Source organism: Camponotus vicinus, unplaced genomic scaffold (genome assembly GCF_025532165.1).
Source record: "Camponotus vicinus isolate PSW18456_S1 unplaced genomic scaffold, iyCamVici1.0 SCAF_5, whole genome shotgun sequence".
NCBI lineage: Eukaryota > Metazoa > Arthropoda > Insecta > Hymenoptera > Formicidae > Camponotus > Camponotus vicinus.
This window is the reverse complement of record NW_028141977.1, coordinates 1,643,018-1,668,192: the sequence shown is the minus strand read 5'-3', so window position 1 is coordinate 1,668,192 and position 25,175 is coordinate 1,643,018. Positions and strand designations below refer to the sequence as shown.

The 25,175-nt window shown below is 32.5% G+C and overlaps 1 protein-coding gene across 6 annotated transcripts in view; it reads right to left on the bottom strand.

Annotated features, from left to right (window-relative positions):
* LOC145972449 (FH1/FH2 domain-containing protein 3-like) overlaps window positions 1–25,175 on the bottom strand; it is a 166,640-nt gene that overhangs the window by 24,081 nt on the left and 117,384 nt on the right. For all 6 annotated transcript variants that reach the window (XM_083101076.1, XM_083101075.1, XM_083101072.1 and 3 more), the window contains 8 exons: window positions 21,530–21,588; window positions 13,142–13,209; window positions 10,318–10,423; window positions 5,621–6,131; window positions 4,787–5,049; window positions 3,466–3,597; window positions 2,801–3,137; window positions 1,065–1,683 (listed from right to left, as the gene is read on the bottom strand). In XM_083101076.1, coding sequence (XP_082957202.1) covers window positions 1,065–1,683; window positions 2,801–3,137; window positions 3,466–3,597; window positions 4,787–5,049; window positions 5,621–6,131; window positions 10,318–10,423; window positions 13,142–13,209; window positions 21,530–21,588 — 2,095 coding nt within the window. The remainder of the gene's footprint in view (window positions 1–1,064; window positions 1,684–2,800; window positions 3,138–3,465; window positions 3,598–4,786; window positions 5,050–5,620; window positions 6,132–10,317; window positions 10,424–13,141; window positions 13,210–21,529; window positions 21,589–25,175) is intronic.

The following is a 25,175-nucleotide window of genomic DNA, read 5'->3' as shown; positions in this document are numbered from 1 at the left end:
CTAAAAATAAATAAAACATTATCGAACAAAACTTAAATGAATTAAATATAATTCAAAACTCTGATAAAATAAATCGACAATATCTCTTCGGTTATTTTAGTTGAATATATCTACGGACAGAAAGCAATTAACTTTATAATATAAAATAAGCTATACTTTAAAGTTTTGATAATATTTAGTTGAACAATATTTACATTAATTAACATCTACAATATCGCGTTAATTATTATCTTTCTCTCTAAATTAATGTAGAATTTTATTTTGGAAAATCGTGAATGTGATTGTTTCATATTTATATCCAATTAAAACGAATCATAAATTTAACTTTTCATTATATAACTATGTCTAATTATGATCTCACGTAGCAATGTAGGATAATTAATTCCAATTTTAAATATTAAAATTATAAATGATACGATGCATCAAATTGATGCAATGTAAAAACATCCCCTTTAAATACACGCAACCCTAAATTGTTGAATCAATAAACAAGTGGAGGTTGTGTACATAGGATTGTAGATATACGCTTTATACACATCGAAATTTTAGAACCAGAGAAAGGTTCTTCTTTACCTCGCTTGAGCAAAGAATGAACATTAGCTTTTCCCACAAAAACTGACCAATCACAAAATAGCTAACACCGAGAGCAAATCAGGAAGTAAAGTAAAAAGTGAATAAAATTATAATAAATGATAAGGTAATGTATCATTAATTATTGTCTTCTTTTGAGAATAATAAGATTAATTGCGGTTTTTTCATGAAAATAAATAAGCTAACTAGTCAACACTGCCATTATTACTTGAACAATAAGTATAATGACATGACTCAAAAAAAGAAAAAATGTCTTCTATTTTAAACTCCTATTGAAAACGTCAAAGAAATACGTAAATACAAAATTATAACATACAACATCTCAAGAAACAGTCAAGATTGGATGTCGTTTAAACGAGCATCGTTCTGCACGTCATTCTCCTGTTCATTCGACAATGAAATTCACGGTTCGTCGCTCGTATGACGAAAACTATGCCAAATCGTAATGGAAGTCAAACGTAGAGACTACTCACCTTGGTGATGAGATCCTTGGCGCGACTCTCGAAAAGGTGCTCGAGTTTCTGCGTGTCGACGGCTACGGGTGACAGCTCGTCCCAGATCATCTTGTGTTTGTCGAGGCGCGCGAGGATATTGGGATCGTCTCGTACCTCCTTCCAGAACAATTTCACAGTCTTTTTGCTTTTCTTCGCGAGCAACGACGGTAGACTTTTCGGCGCCTCGTTGGCCGGCAATCTCGATATCTTCAGGTTGACGCCGAAAGGCAATGGCGGGCCCTGAGGAAGTGGCGGCGGTAGTCTCGCGTTCAACGGCGGTGGCGGAGGTGCCAGAATATCTCCAGCCGGGGGTGCCATCGGCGGTGGCGGAGGTGGCACTCCGTTCGTCACATTAGCGGATCCTAGCACGTCGATCTCATCGTCGGAATTCAGATCGGTGAAGTCCAGGTCGCAGAGCGCGAGCGGTCTCTTCAGCTTCTTCACCAGCTCCTCCCAGTGCAGCTCGTTCTCGGACTTCTTCGTCTCCTGCAGCTTGGGCAGATTGTCTCCGGTCGGTGACTTCAGCACGTCCGCCTTTGATTTGGACTTTGCCAGGCCCTCCTTCGCCTTCGAAATCAGCCCGCTCATGTCTCCTATTCTAAAGATACGCGTGAAAAATGCTGGATATATTTAATGACACATATTACGAATTACATTTCTCAAATGTGGCATGAAATGGAGAGCGAAAGTCCATAAAAGGACAAGTAGATAAATGGAATAACAGATATAATATGTATTTCGATTTAATTTTGCCCAACAATATTGATTCGCTGAATTATTATGTGAATTAATTGTTTATATATACAAAGATTAAAAGCGATATGATTATCATACATTTAAATTTTAATATTAAATATAGAAACAATCTTTAGTTTAATTCTGATGATTAATAATATAATGTTCTTTATGTATTTATTATAACATGAAAATTACCGGAATCACAAATTGCCTGTCGTATGATTTAATCTTTTCAAAAATGTTCCAACCGATTTTCCTGATAATACGCTTATACAAATAGTATCATCAAACATTATTTAGTATACACTTTACAATAATATATTAATGTATTACTCAAATTTGATTGGCTAGAGACTTTTATGTCATGACAAAATTTACTCAAGATAGGACTGCTTATCGATTTTGCTGAAAGTTTCGTATCCGGCGGCGACAGAAAACTAACTTTTATACGAACCGCGCTACTTTTGCAATATCCTGCGTAAAATTAACTCGATGGAACTTCCGGCTCGAGCACGACAAAGTTTGTGCAACTCTTCCCGCCCTCAAGTACTATTGCTGTTGTCAATACCTCGCGCTATCCTAATACGCTATTTTCCACTTCCACTTGTCATAAAAGTTAAAACAACTTTTGCGTTCAAAGATATTAATACACGCGATTAATAAGAAAACTTTTTAGAGAAATACCATAAATAAAATAAAATTATATTAACAGATATATTTTTTTTTAATTTTATTTTCAATATTTAAATGATTTATTGTCTTTTCGTTCTTTTATTAAATTTATACAATTATTTTCCTAGACATTAAATAGGCTTACGTGAATTTGAGGCTTTTCTGTGTCGCAATTTCATTTCTTCTTATATTCTCGTTTAACGAAGTTTATACTGAAGCTTAAATACAAATATAGAATAAAGATGCAAGGGATAAATTAATCGAGCAACGTACATCTGAAATGAAGGTGCCTTTGTCGAAATTACCTGGAAACTTTCTCCTCCACAGGACTGCTAGGTATAAGATTCTGTGCCGCCAACTTCTGCGTGAGATCCTTGACGGTACCTTCCCTCTTAAGCTGTAGAACCACTCGACGATCCCCATCTTCGTCAGTGTGATTACTCTCGTCGTACTCGACACCTTCGTTGGGACTTTTGCCGTACCACGGTTTCTTCTCCTCCGAGTCGAGCTTGTTCGCCGCATTCATCAAGGGCGTCAAGTCCTTCCTGCTGTTCGTTCTAGACAACTTGTTCGAGGGAGAATCAGCGTTTCTCTCATAAGAGGTGCCGTTCGTGTATCGTAGACTGTTCGATGCGAACTGACCTTTAATAGCAAAACGATAAATAATATTTATTATTATAATATAGAATCTCCTTGTGCTAATTTTGGAAAAAATACAGGCATATATAAGAATTCAAATAATGCATTCATTAAATTTGCCTGATAATTTTGAAATAAAAACTTGGTTCAAGAAATGTCACAATTTTATCTATATGAATTGATATATAAAATATGAAATTCAATAAAATTTCTTTTCTGTGAGAACGAAAATCATATTATTATGTAATATAATTGAAGATATAGATATAGATAAAAAGATAAAATAAATTGAAACGATAAAAATGTACCAAAATGATCCATAAGCACTCACTTTCCTGATCATCGGTGTGGCCAAGCGAAGCTCTCATGTTTGCAGTAGCCTCTTGCTGCTCCCTAATAAAGCTCCTCTGTCTTTCTGCACGTTCCCTTCGCCGTCTTAGTGCTGGTGTAACACCAACATCCACTGAAACACGATTTTCCATCCTTTATTAAAAGAAATTGCATACGTATACCTTAATATGCATTTAAAAATCAGTTGATTTTACTACAAATTAAATATTTACTACAAATTTCTTCAAAATCTAAATTAAATTTGTTTTAAATTTAGTTTTTAAATTTATTTTAAATTAAGTTTATTGAATAAAAATGGCAGAAATAATAGTGCATCGTAATATAAATATATAATACATTATTTAAAAATAATCCAACAAAAATAATAATATTATGCGTTCTTTGTAAAAAGATAAATCGCAAGATATTCAACTTATGATGTGGTATTCGGTCTGGCGTATATTTGATATCTTCAGAAATCTAATGGAACATTTATGCTGACCGCGTATCGCGTCTCCGATGAAATGCGCAAGGGAACTGAAAACCGCAAGGTCTCAGTAGGCAATTCGATGCGGGAATCGTACCCCGTGGGCATCCAAGTTTGTATTCATCATGAAATCGAATTGCTAACGAATCAATATATACCAATTGAGATGTCTAAAGTATTCGAAAAAATTATTAATCTCTGAATTTTTTAATATCACTTACATAATTTCAATCTCCGCTATTATTAGAATTTATTTAACATATGGTCAGTTTTTTTGATAAAAACATTATTGAGAAAGAATAAAAAGAGATAATAATCATGATAATTTTTAAGGCACAATTTAAAAAGACTAAAAGGTATTGATTTTAAATGTATAATCCTTGTCAGAAAAATGTTTAAATCAACTTTATTATATAAAAGGCAGAAACACATTTTTGCAGTCAATTTTCGTTGGAATATAAAGTAAGTTTATTTCTGTACTTTATATCTATTAAAAATTTCGACATTCAGATATGCACTGCTATTCACTGTTACGATGCTCAGTTATATTATATAAGACCAGTAATTTAGTCATAGCAATAAACGGGCAAAGAGTAAATAAACTTTTTTAGGAGGCCCATAACCGAGAGTGCATATAAATAATTCAAAACTTGCGGAACAAAGTATATCTACTTTATTGCTGCGAAAGCAAAATTTATTAAATAAATAATTTATCTACAATAAATATATATTTTTAATAATATATATTTTTCGCGAATAAAAAGATTTTATTTATAAGTATTTATTTAGATATAGTTATAATAGAAGAGAAAGAGAGAGACAGAGGAAGAATTACCTTTATTCTCTTTATAACTGCCGTTGAGTTGAACTTCACCCAGATGACCGTGGGAACTTTGAGAGCTACTTGATTCGTCGTCATCATCTGGTAAGTTGGAGTTCAAGGTGTTGTTCAGTGAGCTCACACCCAGAGAATGATTAAGTCGTGGACTTAGACGTGCATTCAAGGACATCGACAAAGGCGAATTACCTGTCGAATGCCTCCGAGATTTTCGTCGTTCGTGAGAATCCACTAAAGATTTTCGGTTTCGTAAAGTCTTTCTGTAAAATCAATGTAAAGTATTGTCTTCATCAGATTTTCATAAAATAGGATATAATATCCTCTCAACGCATAGAATGCTATTTCTCATTTTATATTTTTAATTATATATTTCTTGTGACTTTTTCTTTCATTAAAAGTTCTTTTATCAATATTATATTCTTTCTAAATATCCAATTTTGTGTTATGTTTGGTAAGTATTACAATTAAATTTGACATTCTATCAAAGTAATATCGTTTTAAATTAAATAAACATTTTTTTTATAATTAATAAATTTAAATAAACATCGTTTTAAATTAAATAAACATTTTTTTATTAATTCTCGTCCAAAATGTAATTTTCTATTAAATATCATTTAATAATAATTTTCTATTAAATCATTTAATAATATTTATCTTTATATATCATTTAATAATAATTTTCTATTAAATATCATTTAAGCTTTTCTTTTTATAATATATATTTTCATATTATAATATAATATCTCTATACGGACCAAAAAAAAGTAAAAATCTTACAGATATAAAATTATCTATGCACCATATTATACTCAAGCTATAAAAATCATCTACCTTATATTGTCATCTAATTGGCGTATCGGCGAACCCCTGTCGCCGTCTTCGTGATGCAGCACTGCCTCATAGATCTGAAATTGCCTGAGCAAATCGAGGTCTGTTCCCTGCTTCGACATGTACCTTTGGATGACGCCCTCCATACCTTGCTCCTCGAGGCAGTCCACTTGATCGTAATAAGTGTCCTGATCGGGAATGCCGTTCAAGCACTTGTTGATCAATGTCGTCGCGTATATAAGCAACTCCGTATCAGCGGCATCATAATCCTTCAGGAGTTTCATGACGTTAATCCACGGTACCACGCCTCTGGCCTGATCCACCGCCCTGACAGCTCTGACCAACAGCAGACTGTTTGTTTCCACGTATTCCACGAACACGAGCAGTAGTTTCAGCGCCGTCTTCACCACCAGCCGAAAACGACTTGCAATTAACGTATACAGCCATTCTACCGTCTGTCCGTGTTCCATCACTCCGTTCATGCCGTCGACGTACAGCATCACTTGGCCGAGTGCTGCATAAATGCAAACGAGTTGCGAGATTAAACACGGAGAGTTAAATTGTTACAGACAATCGTGTATAAAGAGAGACAAGTCTTTGGCCATTGTCCATAAACGTATCTCTCTAATGTGAATTTCATAACTGTTCAACAACATGAAAGTTCAAAATACTCGAGATATAACAAAATATATAGAAGATATTGAAAAATTAAATCGACAAATATTGAAAAAAAGTAGATGATTTTTAATATATTAATAGATAAGAAATATTATTAATCAACATTTTTTGTTAATAATATTTTTTTCGACGTTTTGACATTACATGATAAAATAGGAATTTCACACACGCGTAACCTCAGTTGAAAAATCAAATTATATTTAATTAAATTATTTTAATCTTGAACAAAAAATAAAACTAATGAAAATGATTCATTTATTTTATGGAAAAAATTTTTTATGGCTGAAAAATTCGCTCAAATTCAATATAAAGACACTCTATAGAAAACCTCTGCTCTACTGAAATTTTGAATATGATACAAGACTAAAACAAAATGTCCCAAAGACAAATATCATTAACAAAAAATGTTTATCTTGAAATCCTCTATTTCTCTTCAAATTTTGTCGGTTTAATTTTTTAACAGTATATACGCATACATTTTGACGATATTGGAAAATAAGATCTCTTAGTAATATTTTAATCTATTTTAAATATTTTTCGCATTAATCAACGTTTTTTCCAGATTTTAGAACTGCCTGTAGATATTGTATCATACAGTCTCGCGCACACACATTTATTTCGCTTTTTAGTTCGTACTGCGGTATTTTTGCTATTTTTACTGGAATGCAAAAACATAAACGAAAGAGAAGTCGATACGGATATCTCTGCCAATGTAGATATGCAAGGAAAAATAAAAGCACGAGCGTCGATGCAGCCGAGCGATGCGAAATCCATCAATCTCGGCGCGATCCATAACGATGTTGCCTATATTTTTGCACTGTGCCACTACGTTGTTTACGAAACTGATTTCCGGCTCGTCCTCGGGCCGCAGGTAGGTGCGACTAGAATTTAACGTGTAAATTCCGCCGATCGTGGGTTTACTCGGATTTTATCCCATGTGAAATTACGCCCAAAAACGTGCTTGCGCGCACACGTTGTCGCTTAAAACTCGCATGTTCCAACAAAAGCCCCGCTCGCTGTGCTCTAAATAAATTACAACACGCTTGGCGTGTAAAATGCGCGAAAAATATGAGAAAAAACTGTTGCGAACACTCACGCTTTGCAGGTAGAAAACCGTTCCAACGAAAATTAATTAGAAACAGTGAGAGAAAAAAATGGGATCGGTCCTTTGTCGAATAATAATTATAATGAACAACGCGTGACTAAAAAATAAAGCAGACAAAAATTCATATTATATCATTTACATAACGTACAACTCAACTGATTGATTTTATAACAAAATGAAGTAAATCAATTACGTTAGTGTTTGTCGAATCAAATCTGTAAGTTATTGTCGCAACAAACTCTCCCAAATTCAATTCGGCTAAATCGGTTTTGTTTGCGAGAATTCTAACGATGTTTAATTTCCAGGCAAAATCATGTTATATAAATCATATTATATAAATTGATGCCAAAAATAATATTGACTGGCAATCAACAGTTTCTCTTTTTCGCTTTTATATCCGCGCTTTAATCAATATCCAACTTACGCAAATTTAATTCTGCATAACGTAGTTAAACAAGATTTTACCTCGATAGAGGACATATATATTACATATATATTACATATATTCACATATATATGTATGTATCTAATAGAATATCATCAAAATTCTGGTATTCACGCAATCATGTGAATCACTTTCGTGCCGACAATGACAAGGGCACTAGAGCAATTTAAGCACGTTCCATCGACATAAACGTTAATTCAGCCGTTATCATTATAGGAGAGAGTCATAAGTTACGACATGGTAATCTAATTATAAGATTAGATATAGATTGCACCGAGCGCAATCAGCGCATATCGAACGTGCACCATGAAGGGTAAAACGATGTAATACGCCCCGATAGGGAAAATGCCCCACTCATTATTCAGTCAGACATAATGAGCTTAGAACCAATAAGTGTTATTAAACGGGAGACGCGGCAATATACAATCAATCGAGAAACTATATAAAACTGTTCTAAATACAATTTTACGTTAAAAAGATTATACAATCATTAATTTTTAAGGAATAAAAATTATTAAATTTATTGGTGAATATTTTTAATCGTCATTTTTATCACTTTTTATTTCATAAGAGTAATGGCGAAGGCATTACAAATGGGTATCAATGCATTTTTTAGAAGAAATAGAGAAAAATATAATTCTTATAAATATTTAATTAATTTTTATTAAACTAAAAATAGAAATTTGTATGTATTGTCAAATTTTATAATTTAAAAAAAATTATTTTTATTGATTATCTGAGACATTTTTTAAGTCCAGGAGAAAACGCCCTTTTCAAAAAGTGGGAGCCATGCATTTTCAAAAAGTTGATCTCATAATTAGAATAATTTATTTATTTAATCAAAAATTAGTACAATTATTAATTGCGATGTTAGTAAATCTTTCAAATTTCAATTATCGATAAAATATATTCAGCATAAGTATATTTTATATTAATTTAAGCAAATGTAGGGCATATTATACCTTATTCTATTACGTACTGTATTATATTCTTTAAATGGAACGCAAAATTTAGCGTGAAATATGACTTATAATCGTGCTGCAATATAATCAAAAAATTATTGACAGCAAATATAATTTTATTATAAAATAAACAATTATAAACTATAAGTAAATTAATATTAATTATATAAGAGAGTAAATTAATTTAAGCAATGTCTATAACGATAAAATATAACCATTAGAATTATTAATTAATCATCAAAATTATGTGTGCATGTGCATAGGATAAATTAGTTTCCTCTCCAGAAAAATCTCAAAATCGCGTTCTAAAAATATCTCGCTTTATTATATTTTCCATGTTTATTATTCTTCTAATTCTTCTTATAGGTTCTTTGAGTCTTTCATCTTCACGACGTACACACATATCGGCACGACGAATACGTCACATAATGTAGAATTAACGTGTTCGCTTACATGTCAGGCCGACAGTTTACGGAGCACTTGAACACGCTGCTCGGGATGCTGCACTCGAAAGGCGCGATCAAAAGGCGCTATTCATAATTCGCGACGCATCGCGGTTTGACGAGTAGTCACGAGCCATCGTGGCTCCCACGTGTCGACGCTTTCGTAAATGCAGAGCGTTAACACTTACACGCAATATCGCCGCCCTTCGCCTGGGCTTTTAAGACGATAATATCATCGTCGCCGCGTCTTTCTTGGAAAAGCAAAGACGAGGACCAAGTTGATGCCACGCTCGTTAAACGATGGCTGCATTACGCCGGTATTATCTTATCGTTATTCGCGAGATTGCGACGGAGCATCCGCGTCTACCACGAAACCTCGACGTGCATACGACAAGGTCGCAACGTTCCCTTAACTTAATTTACGAGGTCGTTCACGAGTATGACTTTCCCGTCGACTAATTGGATGCGCCGTCTTTATTTCGCGGAAGTTGCAGAATAATTATCTCTTGCATTGTTACCGAATTCTCCGTAGTACGAGCTCTAGCGACAGTTATTTACAAGTTATACAAGTTTTTTGGAGATTTTAAGAATGTAATTGATAAAAATATCTGTCGAGTAATTATGAGAAAATATTAATGTAATTATTCTCTTTTTTTTGCAGTTATTAAAATAAGCAACAGACAGTCAAACATATTTTCAATCAAAGACAAGAGAAGAAAAAAAATTATTTCTTTAAACACAGAGCGTATATTTCCTAACATTCTCTTTTAATCGAGAAAAAATATTCGCGCACATTTTTCTATTAAAACATTTTTTTGTTTAACTCTCAAAACTTTAAATTTCAGAAATGAAAATATTCTTTTCTATTTATACTGTTATTTTTCAAATTATTCTGATCTTATCCTTTCCAGAGAAATTTTTAATACGATTTGATTTAAATAAAGGTGTCAAGAAGAAAATAGTTTAAGCGAGAAAGATCCGGAATAGAATTCTCCTTATTGAATCAGAAGTGAGCATTAGAAGTGCAACTACCGCCCAATTTTATGATTAATGAATAGAGTACTTACCTCGTAAAATGTAATTTTGGTAATTCTGGTCGGCTTCGCTGCTGACTTTGATAAGACAGGCAAGTCCGTCATTTTGTACGAACTCGTGCACGAGATCCTTGTCCTCCTGGAAAATTGAAATTCACGATAAGGCGGCTTGATTATAACTTAACGTGGCGACAACATTAATCTATGTTGACGTACTAAATAAGAACAATTTGCGGAAGTATTTTCCTAAAGACCTGGATGCATTATTGCAGCTAGACATGTTTCTTAATTGTATCAGAACAGAAAGCTTTTAGCCTGCACAACTTGGAAAGTTATTGCATTATATTTTAATTAATACATTTGCGTAGTAATTACTTTACATCGCGTGTACCTACTTTACATCAGTGAAGAGTAAGACAAGTAAAATTAGTGAAAAAAAAGAACAATTAACAGTCTTCGAATATACTATAATTTTTTGTTATTTTTGAATATTTTCTAATCCGACAAATGGCTGCATTTATATTTATTAAAATTTCAGTAACAATTTTTGCCTCTTTTTCGAGCAATTGAAAAATTTTCGATATAACTCTTTCGGACACATCTATATTTTTTTTTATTTCTCTGAACGTTGCACACAGAAGCTTTCCGACAAATTGAGAGATACGGGATGAAAACGTCTATCCGGAAGAATTTAACCGCTGCGCGCGCGTTGATATCCGATCCTGACGGCGGCGTGATTTACCTCTACATTGCCACCTAAGCCCAACCGAGGTTAAATGGAATTAGTTATGCCGCTCCGGGCGCAAAGTCGCGGGCATAATGGAAAATCTAGGAAGTTTGATTAAACCCCCTCGTTTCCAGGGCGCCGCGATGCCGGCGCCGTGGCTCGTTCGCGATCTCTCGTCGGACTTGTACGGGTTTGTTCGCGTATACTTCGCGTATATCCCTATGTTTCCCCTCGCCCGCTCAACCCTCACCGATCCTGAGATGGCGGAAGTTTACACGGGACTTAGGCGCGACGTAGACTCGATTAGCCCGGCGGATTAAGAAGCGAAATTGAACTCGTACCGATGCATTTCCTCGATTCCTGCGGGAAACTTTGAATCGACCGGAAGGAGAATGACAAAGGACACACATTCCGGAATCCAGTGTCTCGTGGAAGTAATTATGAAATATGCTCATACACGACGGCCCGCGATTAGATTAGATATCGGCCGGGTGCAATTGATTTACGTGACGGTAAATTCGATTAGCTCTATGGATTAACGGCCTAGGATGTGTAAGAATGTGAGAGATACGTGATCGTGATGAAGACTGAAATTCGCGATAGCAATAATCGGAAAGAGGATAGGATCGTTAAACGCGTGCAAGATTCAATTAACTCGTCCGATGTAAGCACAAAATTAATTCGGAATTTCCAATAATCTCGGCCTTTCAAATTGTAAATGACGAAAGGACCACGGGTAATAGACAATTTGTGGGATAAATGAGTCAAATTTGTAAATAAATTAAATCTTAAGAAGCGATAAATATGAATATATCTCGAAAAAAAAGAAAAAAATAGCAACTCTGACATACTATTCGAAAAATTAAATAATACTATATTTATATAATTTTCCTTATAATTATATAATTTTCCTTGATAAAAGGATAATATCAGGTGGAAGAAAATTGCTCGCGCAGAAAGTGGAAACACTTACGGGGTGAAAAAGGAAAAATCATTATTTGATAGCGAGAAGTGCATTTTCCGTGAGTACAACAAACTCTTAAGTACTTAAACGAGAGTATTAGCAATAATTCGTTTGACTTGTAGATAACTTATTGAAACAAATATTATGATATAAAATCGCCAAATATTTAATCAAAATTTTTATTTTTGACCAAGTCAGGTTTTTCAGGGAAAAAAGGAAGAAAGATTGAGATTATTGGAAGTAGTTAAAAATCTAATAAAATGATATATATTATTTTTATTAGACAGATAAAGAATCTCTAAGATTTCAAATTAGTGTAAAATCGTCTTCTCTTATTTTAATTTTCTAACATTTTTTACCAAAATATCAATTTTTTGCAATTTAGAAAGTAACATAAATACTAATTAAATATACGTAAAAAAATAGCAATCACATATGTGTGTTTGTTTCTTTATTTTATAATTATCACTTATTGTATTTCTAATTCCAAATAATGTCATTGGTTTAATTTGTGGATAACTTACTGAAACAAATATTATCATATAAAATCGCCAAATATTTGATCAAAATTTTCATTTTTGGCTATGTTAGGTTTTTCGGAAAAAAAGAAGAAAGATTGAGATTATTGGAAGTACTTAAAAATTTAATAAAATGATATATATTATTTTTAATAGACAAATAAAGAATCTCTAAGATTTCAAATTAGTGTAATCGTCTTCTCTTATTTTCATTTTGTAATATTTTTTATCAAAATATCAATTTTTTACAATTTTTGTTTCTTTATTTTATAATTATCACTTATTGTATTTCTAATTCCAAATAATGTCATTGGTTTTATTTGTGGATAACTTACTGAAACAAATATTATGATATGAAATCGCCAAATATTTGATCGAAATTTTCCTTCTTGGCCAAGTCAGGTTTCTCGGATAAAAAGAAGAAAATTTCACGCGTCTTCGGGAAGGAAGAGGGGAAAAGATGCACTCGCTCTCGACTCGCCATGCAAATATTTACTCGTCGGACAAGTAGTTTCGCGTAAAAATATCCTCCGCTAAACTTCGTCACGTGCCCCGCCGCCCGTCCTTCCCCCTCATCCACCCACGTCCGCTATACGTAACATTCTCTCGTCCCGCTCGTTCTATTCGCATCGCGAATTGTAAACCTACCTGAAAAATCTGCTTGAGAGAGAAGAGAGCCCGTCGCAGCTCGCGGCCCTCGCTGTTCAGCAATTTTTCTGCAACAGACAAGCAACACGCAACTATTTATTATAATAATACCACACGCGCGTTCATTGTTGCGTCCAGGTCCGATGGATGGATGGAGGCCTCTTTCTGCGAGGGACCCCATTTTCAGATCACGGTACTTAAAGCGCCCCGTAATGAAGAGGCCGCGTTTACCACAAACGGCCTTCTCCATCGGGGTGAGTCCATGCGATCGCGCAAGCGCGCGCTGCTAATTTGATATAAATTGCCGTCAGATTATTGAATCCATCCCTCGGGCGAGATCGAGAATCTTCGTCTCTCGTCTGAGCATAATTTCAGTATCACCAAACGAAAACAATAGAGTTAATGAAGCACGATATTAATACTTCGTGATAAGGGAAATTTATAAATTGTTGAAATGGCTGTGCGCAAACAATTGACATAATTATTGCAAGATCGTCGAAAGTTATTTGGGTTAATTCAATTTTATATGTTGTATAAATTTATTTATATCAAATGTAAACTATTATTTTGAAATATTCTCATAAAACAAAATTTAAAGAGCATTCTGTAAAATCTATTTTTAGTAAATTTATCATTTGTGTGGGTAAAATTTTGAAATTATGTTTCTTCAAATAACTATAAGAAATTAGACTCTGTATATTAAAACATAAACTTAAATTTAAACTTAAATTTAAAAATTTATATTTCTTCTTTCATCATATTTGATGATTTTTTACCAGCTAATAATTTCGCTGAATTGCTCTTTCATAACTTTTAATTAATATTTGTAAATTTTTAGCTTTTCATAAAACTTTTTTACAATATTTTTTTTGACAATTTATTTATAATGGACTATTTCCATAATAAATCATGCAAACGTATATGTATTATCAATTTGATCTCTTTTTTCTGTCGAATTTATTGGGCATATTTATCAAACATCGAATAAAGTGCGAGCGTCCTGTGCAAGTAAACAGAGGTCAGCAATTAAATCGAATGAATTTTACATGCAACCGAATTTTTTGCAACGAAATTTCCGCCGCCTATTTTTCTTTCGCCGTCCCGTGCGCAATCCTCTTCCAATCATAACCCACGATTCACCGTATTACTAATAATTGAATCCCATTTCATCAGTGGTGCGGCAGAGTAAATTCAATTTGCCGGCCGCGCCGGGATTTCCTGATTCTCTCTCGCGGAATTTCGCGGGTAGTTCGTCAGAACAGCGAAAAAAGGAAGGAATTCTAGCGGAACGCGTTATCGTGCGAAAGCGTGGTAACGTCAATTCACCGTGAATATATGCGATGAGAATTTTGCCGGAAACAAGGCGAGGCGCGATAGAAAGAAAAAGTCGAACATATCTCGGTGCGACATGCAAAAAGGATAATAGTTTTCGCCTTTGGTAAGCGCAATTTATTTGTCAATTTGCAATTTATATCCATATGTCACGAGATGCTTAAAAATAAACATAGCTATCTCTAATTACGAGACATGTTCGATCATGTTTTTATTAATTAATTTCATTTAACCAGAATTAATTTCGTAGAATCAGATTTGGAATCAAATTTTGTTCTAAATTGATCGATTTCGGCATCAAGATTTAATTCTTCGTCCCAGGATTAATTTCTGAACACTTATATATAATATACGATACAAAGTATAATATACGATTTCAAAGTTTATTAATTACACTGATTAAAATATATTTTTGCTTGCGATTTTTTACGTAATGGTGTCTTTTCGCCAGAGTCACGGTTCGCGGCGTGGCAAACTCAATTCGCGATTTCTTTCGTGGAAAAGGAGGCCCGGTGCGACCGCATAATCCACGGCTATCACGCGATCTTCAAATGCATAATGCATGCAGGTGAGGGATGACCGAAGAAGAAGAGCGATGGGAAGAAGGAGCGAAAGGGAGAAAGAAGGTAGATATGCAAGCAAAGGTAATTAGGAGTTCGCTGCAGGGTACGCGAAGGAGTCGAGGAGAAGGACGACGGCGAGGAAGAGAGAAGGAGCGACGCGTCTTCTAAGAATAGCGGTCCCAAGGCCCTGGGGCCCTTGGTCCCTCCGTAATCAGTGACCATATAAGCAAAAGTCCCCGTCTCCTTCCTCGGCCCTTTTTGTCCTTGTGTCTCTCTGTCTCCGCGTTGTATCTTCTTTTCGTTGCTAAGCAACCTCGCCAGCCGCGCCGTAATGCATCATTGTCACTCATAGATCCTGTTTCATTTAATTTTCACTCGGATCGACGTCAGCTTTCAGCATTAAATGACTTGTTACGCAATTTACGTTACCGTAGATGATTTACTACTGACCTATTTCCGAAGAAAAAAAAGAGAGAGAATAGTTTTTATTATAAAAAAAGCTACGAATTTCAGATACACATAAATATACTATTTCTTCAAGGATAAATCCTTTTGATGATTACTTGGTAGAATCTTAGATATATCTAATGACAATATTTTTATATCATAGAGAGCGAAAAGTTAATCAACTATCTAGATCAATTATCAAAGACTGAGTATATCTTCTCCAAGTAGGTTTATTATTTATTATCTGTTATTTAATTATATATATACACAAATATTTAATATTAAATATTTAATATTAAACATAAAAATTATTTTTTACTGTCAATTTTATCTTTTTGTTTAAAGACATTTTACGAGAAAATATAATCTAAATTAGCTTCATTTCTAATTTCATAGAAATTTTTTATTATTAAACTAATTGATTCAATTGGATCAATTAAAAATGTAGAAAAACATAACGATGATATATTTCATTTATGACAGATATGTAATATGATATGATGTGTTACGACATTTCACAGGATATAATAATAGTGTATTACCACTTTTTTATAGAATTATTAATGTAATGGACGATGCCAATTGGCACATAATATTTAAATGTAAAATATATATATATATATATATATATATAAACTAAAAATATAATATGTACATATCCTGTAATTTATCACATTCTTTTCGTTATATTTTCGTAGGACAATAAAAGAAATTTATTTCTATAAAAAATTTTATCAATTATTATTCGTGCAAATTAAAATTCAAAATCTGATATAATTGAAACTGCAACATATTATCAAGTACATTACAAATAAAAATTATCGATAGATAGATTTTTCCCGGATAAATTTGGCCAAAGTTGAACATTTGCCCAAATTGTTATCACAAACTTTTTATTTAATGATAAAAAATTTTACAGAGTTCTATTTTCTTGAGCAATTATATAAAAAAAAATTATAGTAGTCCAATAGATTCAGACTGAAAATCATAAAGATTGGTTTACTAAGAATCTGGGATTCATGAAAATTTTATGATGATACAGAAAGATAATTTAACCCATTTTGCAGACGAATACTATTGCCAAGTTGCTTGGCATGAACGAAATCCGAGTCCGTGTGTCGCGTGATATGTGAAAACGCGCTCTCGTAGCACGCGAAGCGTGCTCTATAACGTGTCCAGCTAAGCGGCCAGCCGCGAAATATTTGTACGATCAGTTTGCGAGTGAAATAGATTCGCAAAATTATCCATCGCCAAATTTCGTGGTCGCGCGATGAATACGCTTTCCATATATTGATGCGAGGATGAAAGGCAATCATAGATTTTCAACAAGAGCTTCATGTACGGACAATAAACGATCTATTATTTTAATGTTCAACAAATGTGCGGTTTATATAAGTTTATATAAATAAATTAATTTCGTGCACATTTAACGTCTGACTTTATTGTTTAAATTAACCATGAAATCGTATGTTATTATACTAACTATTATACTAATTACGTTATTTATTATGGTATTATACTAATTATATATGTGTATATAGCCTAATAATTATATTTATAATTTCTCTTTTTAAAAACTAATTATCACAAAATCTCTGTTTGTGTATTGAATATCTTAAAAAAATAACATTAAGTATTAAAGTAATAATAATAATAATAATAATAATAATATTAATAATATTAATAATAATAGTAATTAATAATAGTAATAATAATAATAATAATAATAATAATAATATTATAAAACAAGATATTTTAGTTTTGCAGATATTAAACTAATATTTTTCCAGATGAAGAATTTCTACTTTCAATATTCTTTCTTTTTTTTATTCTTTCTTTTTTTTATTATTTTCCGAGATACTTTTGTCATCTGCAATAACTTGCATGTATTTAAGTATGAGATACAGGATGTTGTGTAAGATAATCTTCATTACACGCCTTTGGAAGGCAACCACGTTAGGTCACAAGAGGAAAAAGAAGAAGAAAAGGATCAAAACGAAGAAAGACGGACAAACTTCACGAGGGCCGGAGGTACACGAAGAACCGTTAAAATATGTAAAACGGCACGGTCCACTTTGGCTTCCGCTCCTCCCTCTGCCCTTTTGGGACTTCTTTTTTTTTGCTCCTTCTGTACCTTCGATTATCTCCTCCACCGCCTTCATAGGGTTCAATGAACCAGGACACGGTGTACTCAACGCAGGTGAACCAACACATATAATCTTTCGCGAATTTCATTCTTCAGTAATATTATTTTCAGTATATATTTCGTAGAATATTAATGAACATTTCAGCTAAATTCTTGTTTGTTAAGATTTAATCTAAAAATCTAAACTAGATCACACGTAAAATTTCTTAAATCTGCTATATCCTTTTGTTCCAATATTAAAATTTAACGAAAAATGGTAGATCACTTGAAGATAAAATTAATAATCAATAATCTTTTAATTGTTAGAAGAAATTTGCATTATTATGATTCTGTACAAGTAAACAAGAAAAAATCTATACATCTGATCTAATTTGTTTTAAACAAATCTCTTAAAAAGATTTTATTATTTATTATTATGAAAAATTTTTTAAATATAACAAATGTGAAATATATACTCCTTAAATTTGTTTGTATTTTAAAGAATTTGTGGTTAAATAAAATTGTAGATACATTCTGCATTGTTACAAGCATGATTAAACTTTGCTATGTATGTCGAAATAGTGATTCTCGAAGTCTTGATTACAATTAACTCAATTATACAAGCAAAATACGATAGAACGTTAACAAAGCAGCTACTGTCAGAGAACAATACTGACAGCTGAAACAATTCCGTTGGGAATAATTTACATTTACATGGCAAAAGATGCCACGAATATCCTCGCTTGTTTTCGAAAAGTTGATGTTTGTGTAAGTCATAAAGATGTTTATCTGAACACATTTCATAGAAATATTTCTCTTCAATGAAAATAATGTCAATAATGATGTTAAAAAAGCAAATATATATAATATAAATATAATATAATATGTATTTATACATTATTTTAATATTATAATTTTCAGATATATCAGGCATATTATTCTAATAAAACTGACTTAATAAAGTTTACTTAAATTAGTTAATATAAATGTTTAAAAAGGCAAAATCCTTTAATAGCTATAATATATCTGTGAAATTTTTAATATAATATTTTTGAAATGAATTTAATTCTGTTCAAATCACAAGAAGCAAAATTGGATCGGATAAAAAAATAAAGTACGTTTATCAGAACGAATAAAATGAGAGCTATAATTTTTTTTAATGTGAAATGTTCAAAAAAGAAAGTCATACATCGATATTATTTCTAGAGTTAGCGAGTAAATTTCTAGAATTCTAGAGAGATTACGAGAGTCAGTAATTAAGGTGCATGTCGGTAATTGTTGTAGGTATAAGATTTTGTTGTTCAGGTATAAGATTTAATCACAATAATTCTATCAAAGTATATAAATACGTCCATTACATTTCATTTATTTTGTTTCTGTAAAATTTATAAAACAATGAATCATTGCTCATTTATTTAAAAAATATAAGCATGTATTTAACAAAAAAAAGCGTATGAAACGTAATAATTACGTGGAAATATAGCACCACTTATAAGTTAATTTTCTTATAATATTTTTAACTCACTAAATTGAAAAGGATATATTTAAGAAATTAATGAAATATATTTGTTTTCGAAAAGAAAAGATCTGAATATCGAACGTTTGCATTGATTTATCATGGTATTATAAGCATGAATATTCAATTTAACATCAAATACGATCATATATCTCTTATTAAACATCCATTATTAAAAATGAAAAAATTATGCAAATTTTTATTAGTTGTATCTAATTTATATATTACTTGTATAGTAAATTATTTCGACTATACTTTTGCGGAATTATACGATACAATACACTAAAATGAAAAATTCTTAAATGTGATGAATGAAGAATTCTTAAATGTTTTCATAAATTGCGAAATAATTTATAAAAATAAATATAAATATTTGAACTTTTTAGCTATGAAAGGAGAGAAAGAGAAAAGTACCATATAGCGATAAAATAATTAAATAGAAATATGTGTATGGATGCTATTTGTAATGCCAATAAAATTTTTATATTGATGCAAAGTAAAGAAAATGGAAGGAGTTTTTATTCGACATTATATGATTAAGTACTGTCTGTCATAGTCGGTGATGGATGGTCGCTGAGCTACGATAAAGGATTAGCTTGATTTTCGCAGGTACAACGTTCCGCACTCAGTGGTATAGTCATTACTTTGCTAATTATTAACAGGCAACGGAGCTCATTGTTTACGACATTGTATAATTATATCACAGGGTGTATTTAAAAAGATAGAATTGCATTTTTTTCCTTAAAAACATATTGCAGATGTAATTATACATTTGCTATTCATTGTCCTTATAACCATTCGCACCATTTAGTCTTTTTATACAAAGTATTGTAAAGTAATTAATAATAATTAATAATGCAATATTATAAAAAGTTATTTGCATTTCTATAAAAAAGATTTTAAATATTTTTTTAAATATTTATCTATTATACATTATATTTAAAAATATTGATTATCATAAAAAGGATATGTTTTCCATGTTGATATAAAAAAGTATTATACTAAATTATTATTTTATCTTTTTTTATTTTGCTTACGTAAATCATTATTTCAAATGCCAAAGTAAATATAAAATATTTTATAAAAGATTATTTTATAAAAAGATTTATATTTTATTTATTTTAAAGATTTGAAAAATGAGAAAGATGAAATGTATGTGTTGGAAGTTTAATTCATGGAGAATATCCTTTATGCTTAAATTGAAAGATTTTCTAAATTTTTCTTAGAGAATCAATCTCAAATTAATTGAGAGAAGAATTCATGATTATAAATACAATTTTAATGTATATGTATTTACATAAGTAATCTTTTACTGGAATATCAAAAACGTGATCAATCGAATGCAATGTCAGTATGATAATCAGTACATTAATGATGTAATAATAATATTAATATTGATATAATTATATATAAATCTCTTCCAAATTCTCTTTCTCTCTCTCCTTCTCCCTCTCTCTCTCTCTTTCTCTCTCTTCCTCCCTCTCTCCCCTCTCGCTTTCTCATTGATTGGTCTCATTATTATTATGTTATTATTATGTATTGTAAATTGTTACAAAAACAAGTGACTGTATAATTAAAATATTTTAGTAATTTTTATTTTTTTAAATTTAGTAGTTTAAAATAATATTAATAATTATATTTTTTAAATTATTTTAAAAATAATATAAAAAGTGAAAAAAATAGAAAATATTAATACATAATTATCAAAATTATTTATATTACTTAGAAAAAATCATAAACAGAAATATATACGATCTAATATTAAATAGCATCAAATAGTTTCGTTTATAGATAAAAAATTAATTTTCCCACAGAATTTGCATTTATCACTTTTCCACATACTTCTTTAACTCTCAACATTATCTAATATCTTGATAATTAAAGGAAATTAAACTTTCGCAAAAATAAATTCGATTAATAATTAAATAATTCGATTTATAATTAAATGTTTTGATTATATTTATTTACATAGATTTTTGAATTTTATTCACATTTAATACAGCTACCGACACATTCCTACATCTTGCTTATACGCGAAATTATTTAAAAATTGATTAGACGAGATTGTCCGTATATGAAATCTTTTATGATCAAATCTTACATACACGATATATCTTATCTAGTATATACAAATCTTATATAACACTTGTATATACAAGTATCTTGTATATATTCATCTGTCTTCATCTACGATTATCAAAACTTGATGCAGCATCAGCGTTACAGTTAGTAGAAGGTCACCGTTGTCGGTGAACCGAAACAAGTGACCGAGTAACTAGAACGAGACTCGACCCGACGCTGCCAGTTAAGACTCGAGGAATCAGCGCGCGCGGATGATCCGTCCAAGTGGATCGTGGGAGCCCGTCGCGAGATTTGAATCAGGAATTCACGATAGTGGTACTCACCTATGATAGTGTGGACCCTCACGGACAGCTGAGTCCTGAGAATGATCGCGTTCTTCCGGCTGCAACAGAAAGAACAGACAATACCGATTAGTATACGCGTTAAAATGCCGATTGTTGCGTCGGGTTACGTATTAATATGTAATTAGGGAGGGGTGGAGAAGCGAAGGAGAGACAGAAGAGGCCTATTGCCCCACTGAGGCGCAGCTATTATTCGTCCTGCCGCGGATGGATGCTAATTAGTTGCAGCCGCGAATTAATCGCGTTCGGTAATTACATAATTAAAGCCCGGCGTCCTCCTTAAGCAAGCCGCAATATACACTATGCGAACGTTAATAAATACGTTCCTATGATATGCGACGGATGCTGCATGTGCGCTCAAATTTAGATTTATAAATTTGCAATTGTAATATGCGGTCTTTGTTCTGACGTAATAGAGCACGATAACCTGGTAACGCAATTCCGAAGAATTGTTTCTTCGGTCTCAACCAAGGGAATGATAAATTTAAAACCTTTAAGTAGAGTAGATTATTCTACCGACCCGGGATTTCCTAGGAAATAATCAAGAAGTGGCAAATATATGTCACAAATGTGTGACAATTGTGAATGAAGCGCGAGTAAACGCTCATAGATCCTGGTTGATGAACGTGGCTTCGCGGCAGACCCCGATATATATAAATTGGGTTAGAGTGGCGCGACTCGGCTCCCCCGTGCATATACCTCACCTTGAACGGCGTGAACTTTAAGGCCCTGCGAACCTTCCCACGCCACGTCGCTGAGAAATCGCGACGACCGTATAGACAATGGCTTCTAGAAAAAGAGGGAGAAGAAAAAAGAGGCGACGAAGAAGAATCGTTGGCACAGCGGCCGATGTTATGTGGTGGCGATGGTGGCTACGTGGAGATAAAAAAAAAGTCCAGTATACACTTGTTAATAATGTTTCCGCTCGTTAAATGAGGGAGGCAGAATACGATTATGCGCCCTGAATTTCCCACGAATAATGGCGGCGGCGGCAGTATGTTACAGTAAAACGATCTTTTTCGAATGCCTACAAAGGGCACGAACGTAACAGAACTGATTCGACAGAAATGCAACAATTCAAATATGTGATATATTAAATGTTGTATTATAAAAAGCAAAAAATGATTATATTATCTTCAAATCCTTAAAAAATATAAAAGCAGTAAAAAAAATATCTAATTCTGACAATAAAATATATTTGATAATCCCATGCATTTAAGTAAATTGCATTTTGCGTTAATTTGTCATGAAAATAAATAAAAATTTTTATTGGAATATATAATTTCGTGAGATTCATAGATAAAGAAACTAAAGATTAATACGAAAAATAATTTGAATGGATAATATATATAATTAATTAAATAAATATATATATTTTTTTATTTTAAAAAAGAGCATAGTTGTAACATAATATAATGTATGTAAAAGTTTCTATTATTTTTGACTTAAAAATTGATAAGAAGACATATATTTTAAAACAAATAAAATTATATATTGATTTAATATCATAAAATATGTGTCTAAAAGAAAAGCTAATTCATAAAAGATAAAATTTATGATAATATTCCATTATTAACCCTTCATGAAATTAAATTATACGAGCAGATAATGGCACACATGAGAATTTATTAAGTGTATAACAATGGCTACATCCAATATAACGCAATTTAAAAATTCAAATATTTCATTAATATTAAAATCATTTGAAATATTACTGACAGAATACATATATTATTAACTCATGATTTTTCCTCCCTTCCAACTCTATACATCGCGAAAACGTTCGTTTGAGAGCAGTCTGCTCGATGCACCGCGTTGAATGATATATCACCAAGCAGCAAAACAAGCAGCCGCCGCAACACGACGATGTTCCAGTGGCAACGACCGCAAAGGGTTAACAAACTCCAAAAGCGGAGGTTGCGCGAATAAATTAAAAAGTTTCAGGCATGGGGCCAAGTTCAATGCCGGGTAATATCGGCCGGGTGCGCGTGTTCAGATTCCTCGTAAACACCCAGCCGCTGTCTTTGCCCGGACTGATTCCTTTCATAGGAACATAATAGCAATTTATAACGGTTGTCGCATGGTAAATGCATGGCGAATGCTTCGATATCGTAAATTCTTTCGTTTTTACGATTCAATTATTATATCGTCATGATTACACGCTTGTAATTTAAGAAAACGTTAGATTTCATTTTATTATAATTATCTAAAATTTTTATCATAATTAAAATATTATCATAACTTAATCAAAATTTCATAATCAAAAATGCTTAATTATACAAATAAAAAAAATTAGACATTTTGTAAGTACCCCCAAAATTTGAAAATTATATTTCTATTTGACAGAAGAAATTGAAACATTCCAAAATTCAAAGAAACTTGAGAGCAGAATCTCACATGTATGCATATATAAATTTTTTATATAAAATGTATATACATATATATGTATGTAAATTAAATTTATATATACAGGGTGTTTCTTAATAAACGCGAAAAATTTTAGATGATTCTTTGTCGAAATGTGGAGTTACACTCCTCCAAAAATGGGGGTAAAAATTAGGTTTTTATTTTTTTCTCAAATTTGGAACAAGTTAAAGAAATGAAATTAGGTGGATATTTTCTACTAGTAAAAAGGTTATTTATTAATATTTTTTTCAGCCTCCCGTATTGTTATAAGGGGATGAAACTAGCAACCTCTATTCAATTTTTTACTAGACCTTTTTAATGTTTTTATGAAAAACCCCCCTTAATTTTCACAAAAAATCATCTCCTAAAATTTTTCGCGCTTGCTAAGAAACATCCTGTATATTTGATTTTGATCAACTGCATGCGAGAAGTTCAAGTCATCAATATTTTCGCATGCATGAGAGTGAAGTATCTTCTGAAAATGGACATCGTAACTTTCCCGGGCAAACAACGAGCGGTATCACAGAGCGCAGGAGATCACCGAAACCTACCTGAGAAGGGCCGGAGAAACTCTCATGCAAATGCGATTTACCTCCGACGTGGCTACCGCTAGGTTGCCAGCAAGTGCACCCTCGGGAGGAGGAAAGCGAAGCCGGAGCAACGTTCCCGGCAAATGGAATGCAAAATCCTGGACGGCGCGAACGTCCCGGGAAAACTTGGTCGTCCGTTCCATTGGGCGACGAAAGTCTCCCGGGTTCGAAAGGATTTCCAATCTCTCTTAATGGTGCATTAATCGTGATTCCCCGGGCGAGGGTGGAGAGCGAAATGGCCGTTCCCTTAAATGCGATAACTTCGTCGGCCGACAGTTTTCAATTGGCAAACGACGCACTGATGGTCGACGAAGTTGTTTCCAATATCTGTTATCGATACTCCGTCTTTTACTCACGCGCTCTTTAATTCAGAAGTTTGTGCACGGCAAAGTTACGGAACACGGAGGAAGGTACACCGTGAAATCCCGCGTGTCGATCGAGCATGAAATTAAAGATGTTCGTGTCGAGAAGTTTGCGCGAGCAGGAAGAACTTGAGCTGACTTGTGTTAATCTTTCATTAATGTACGCGAGTTTTAGCTGATTGTATAATGCAAGTGCGTTCTCTCTTTAAAAAAGATGTATTATTGAATCTCTATACTATACATTCTGCAAAAGGTTTATGATTTCCAGTG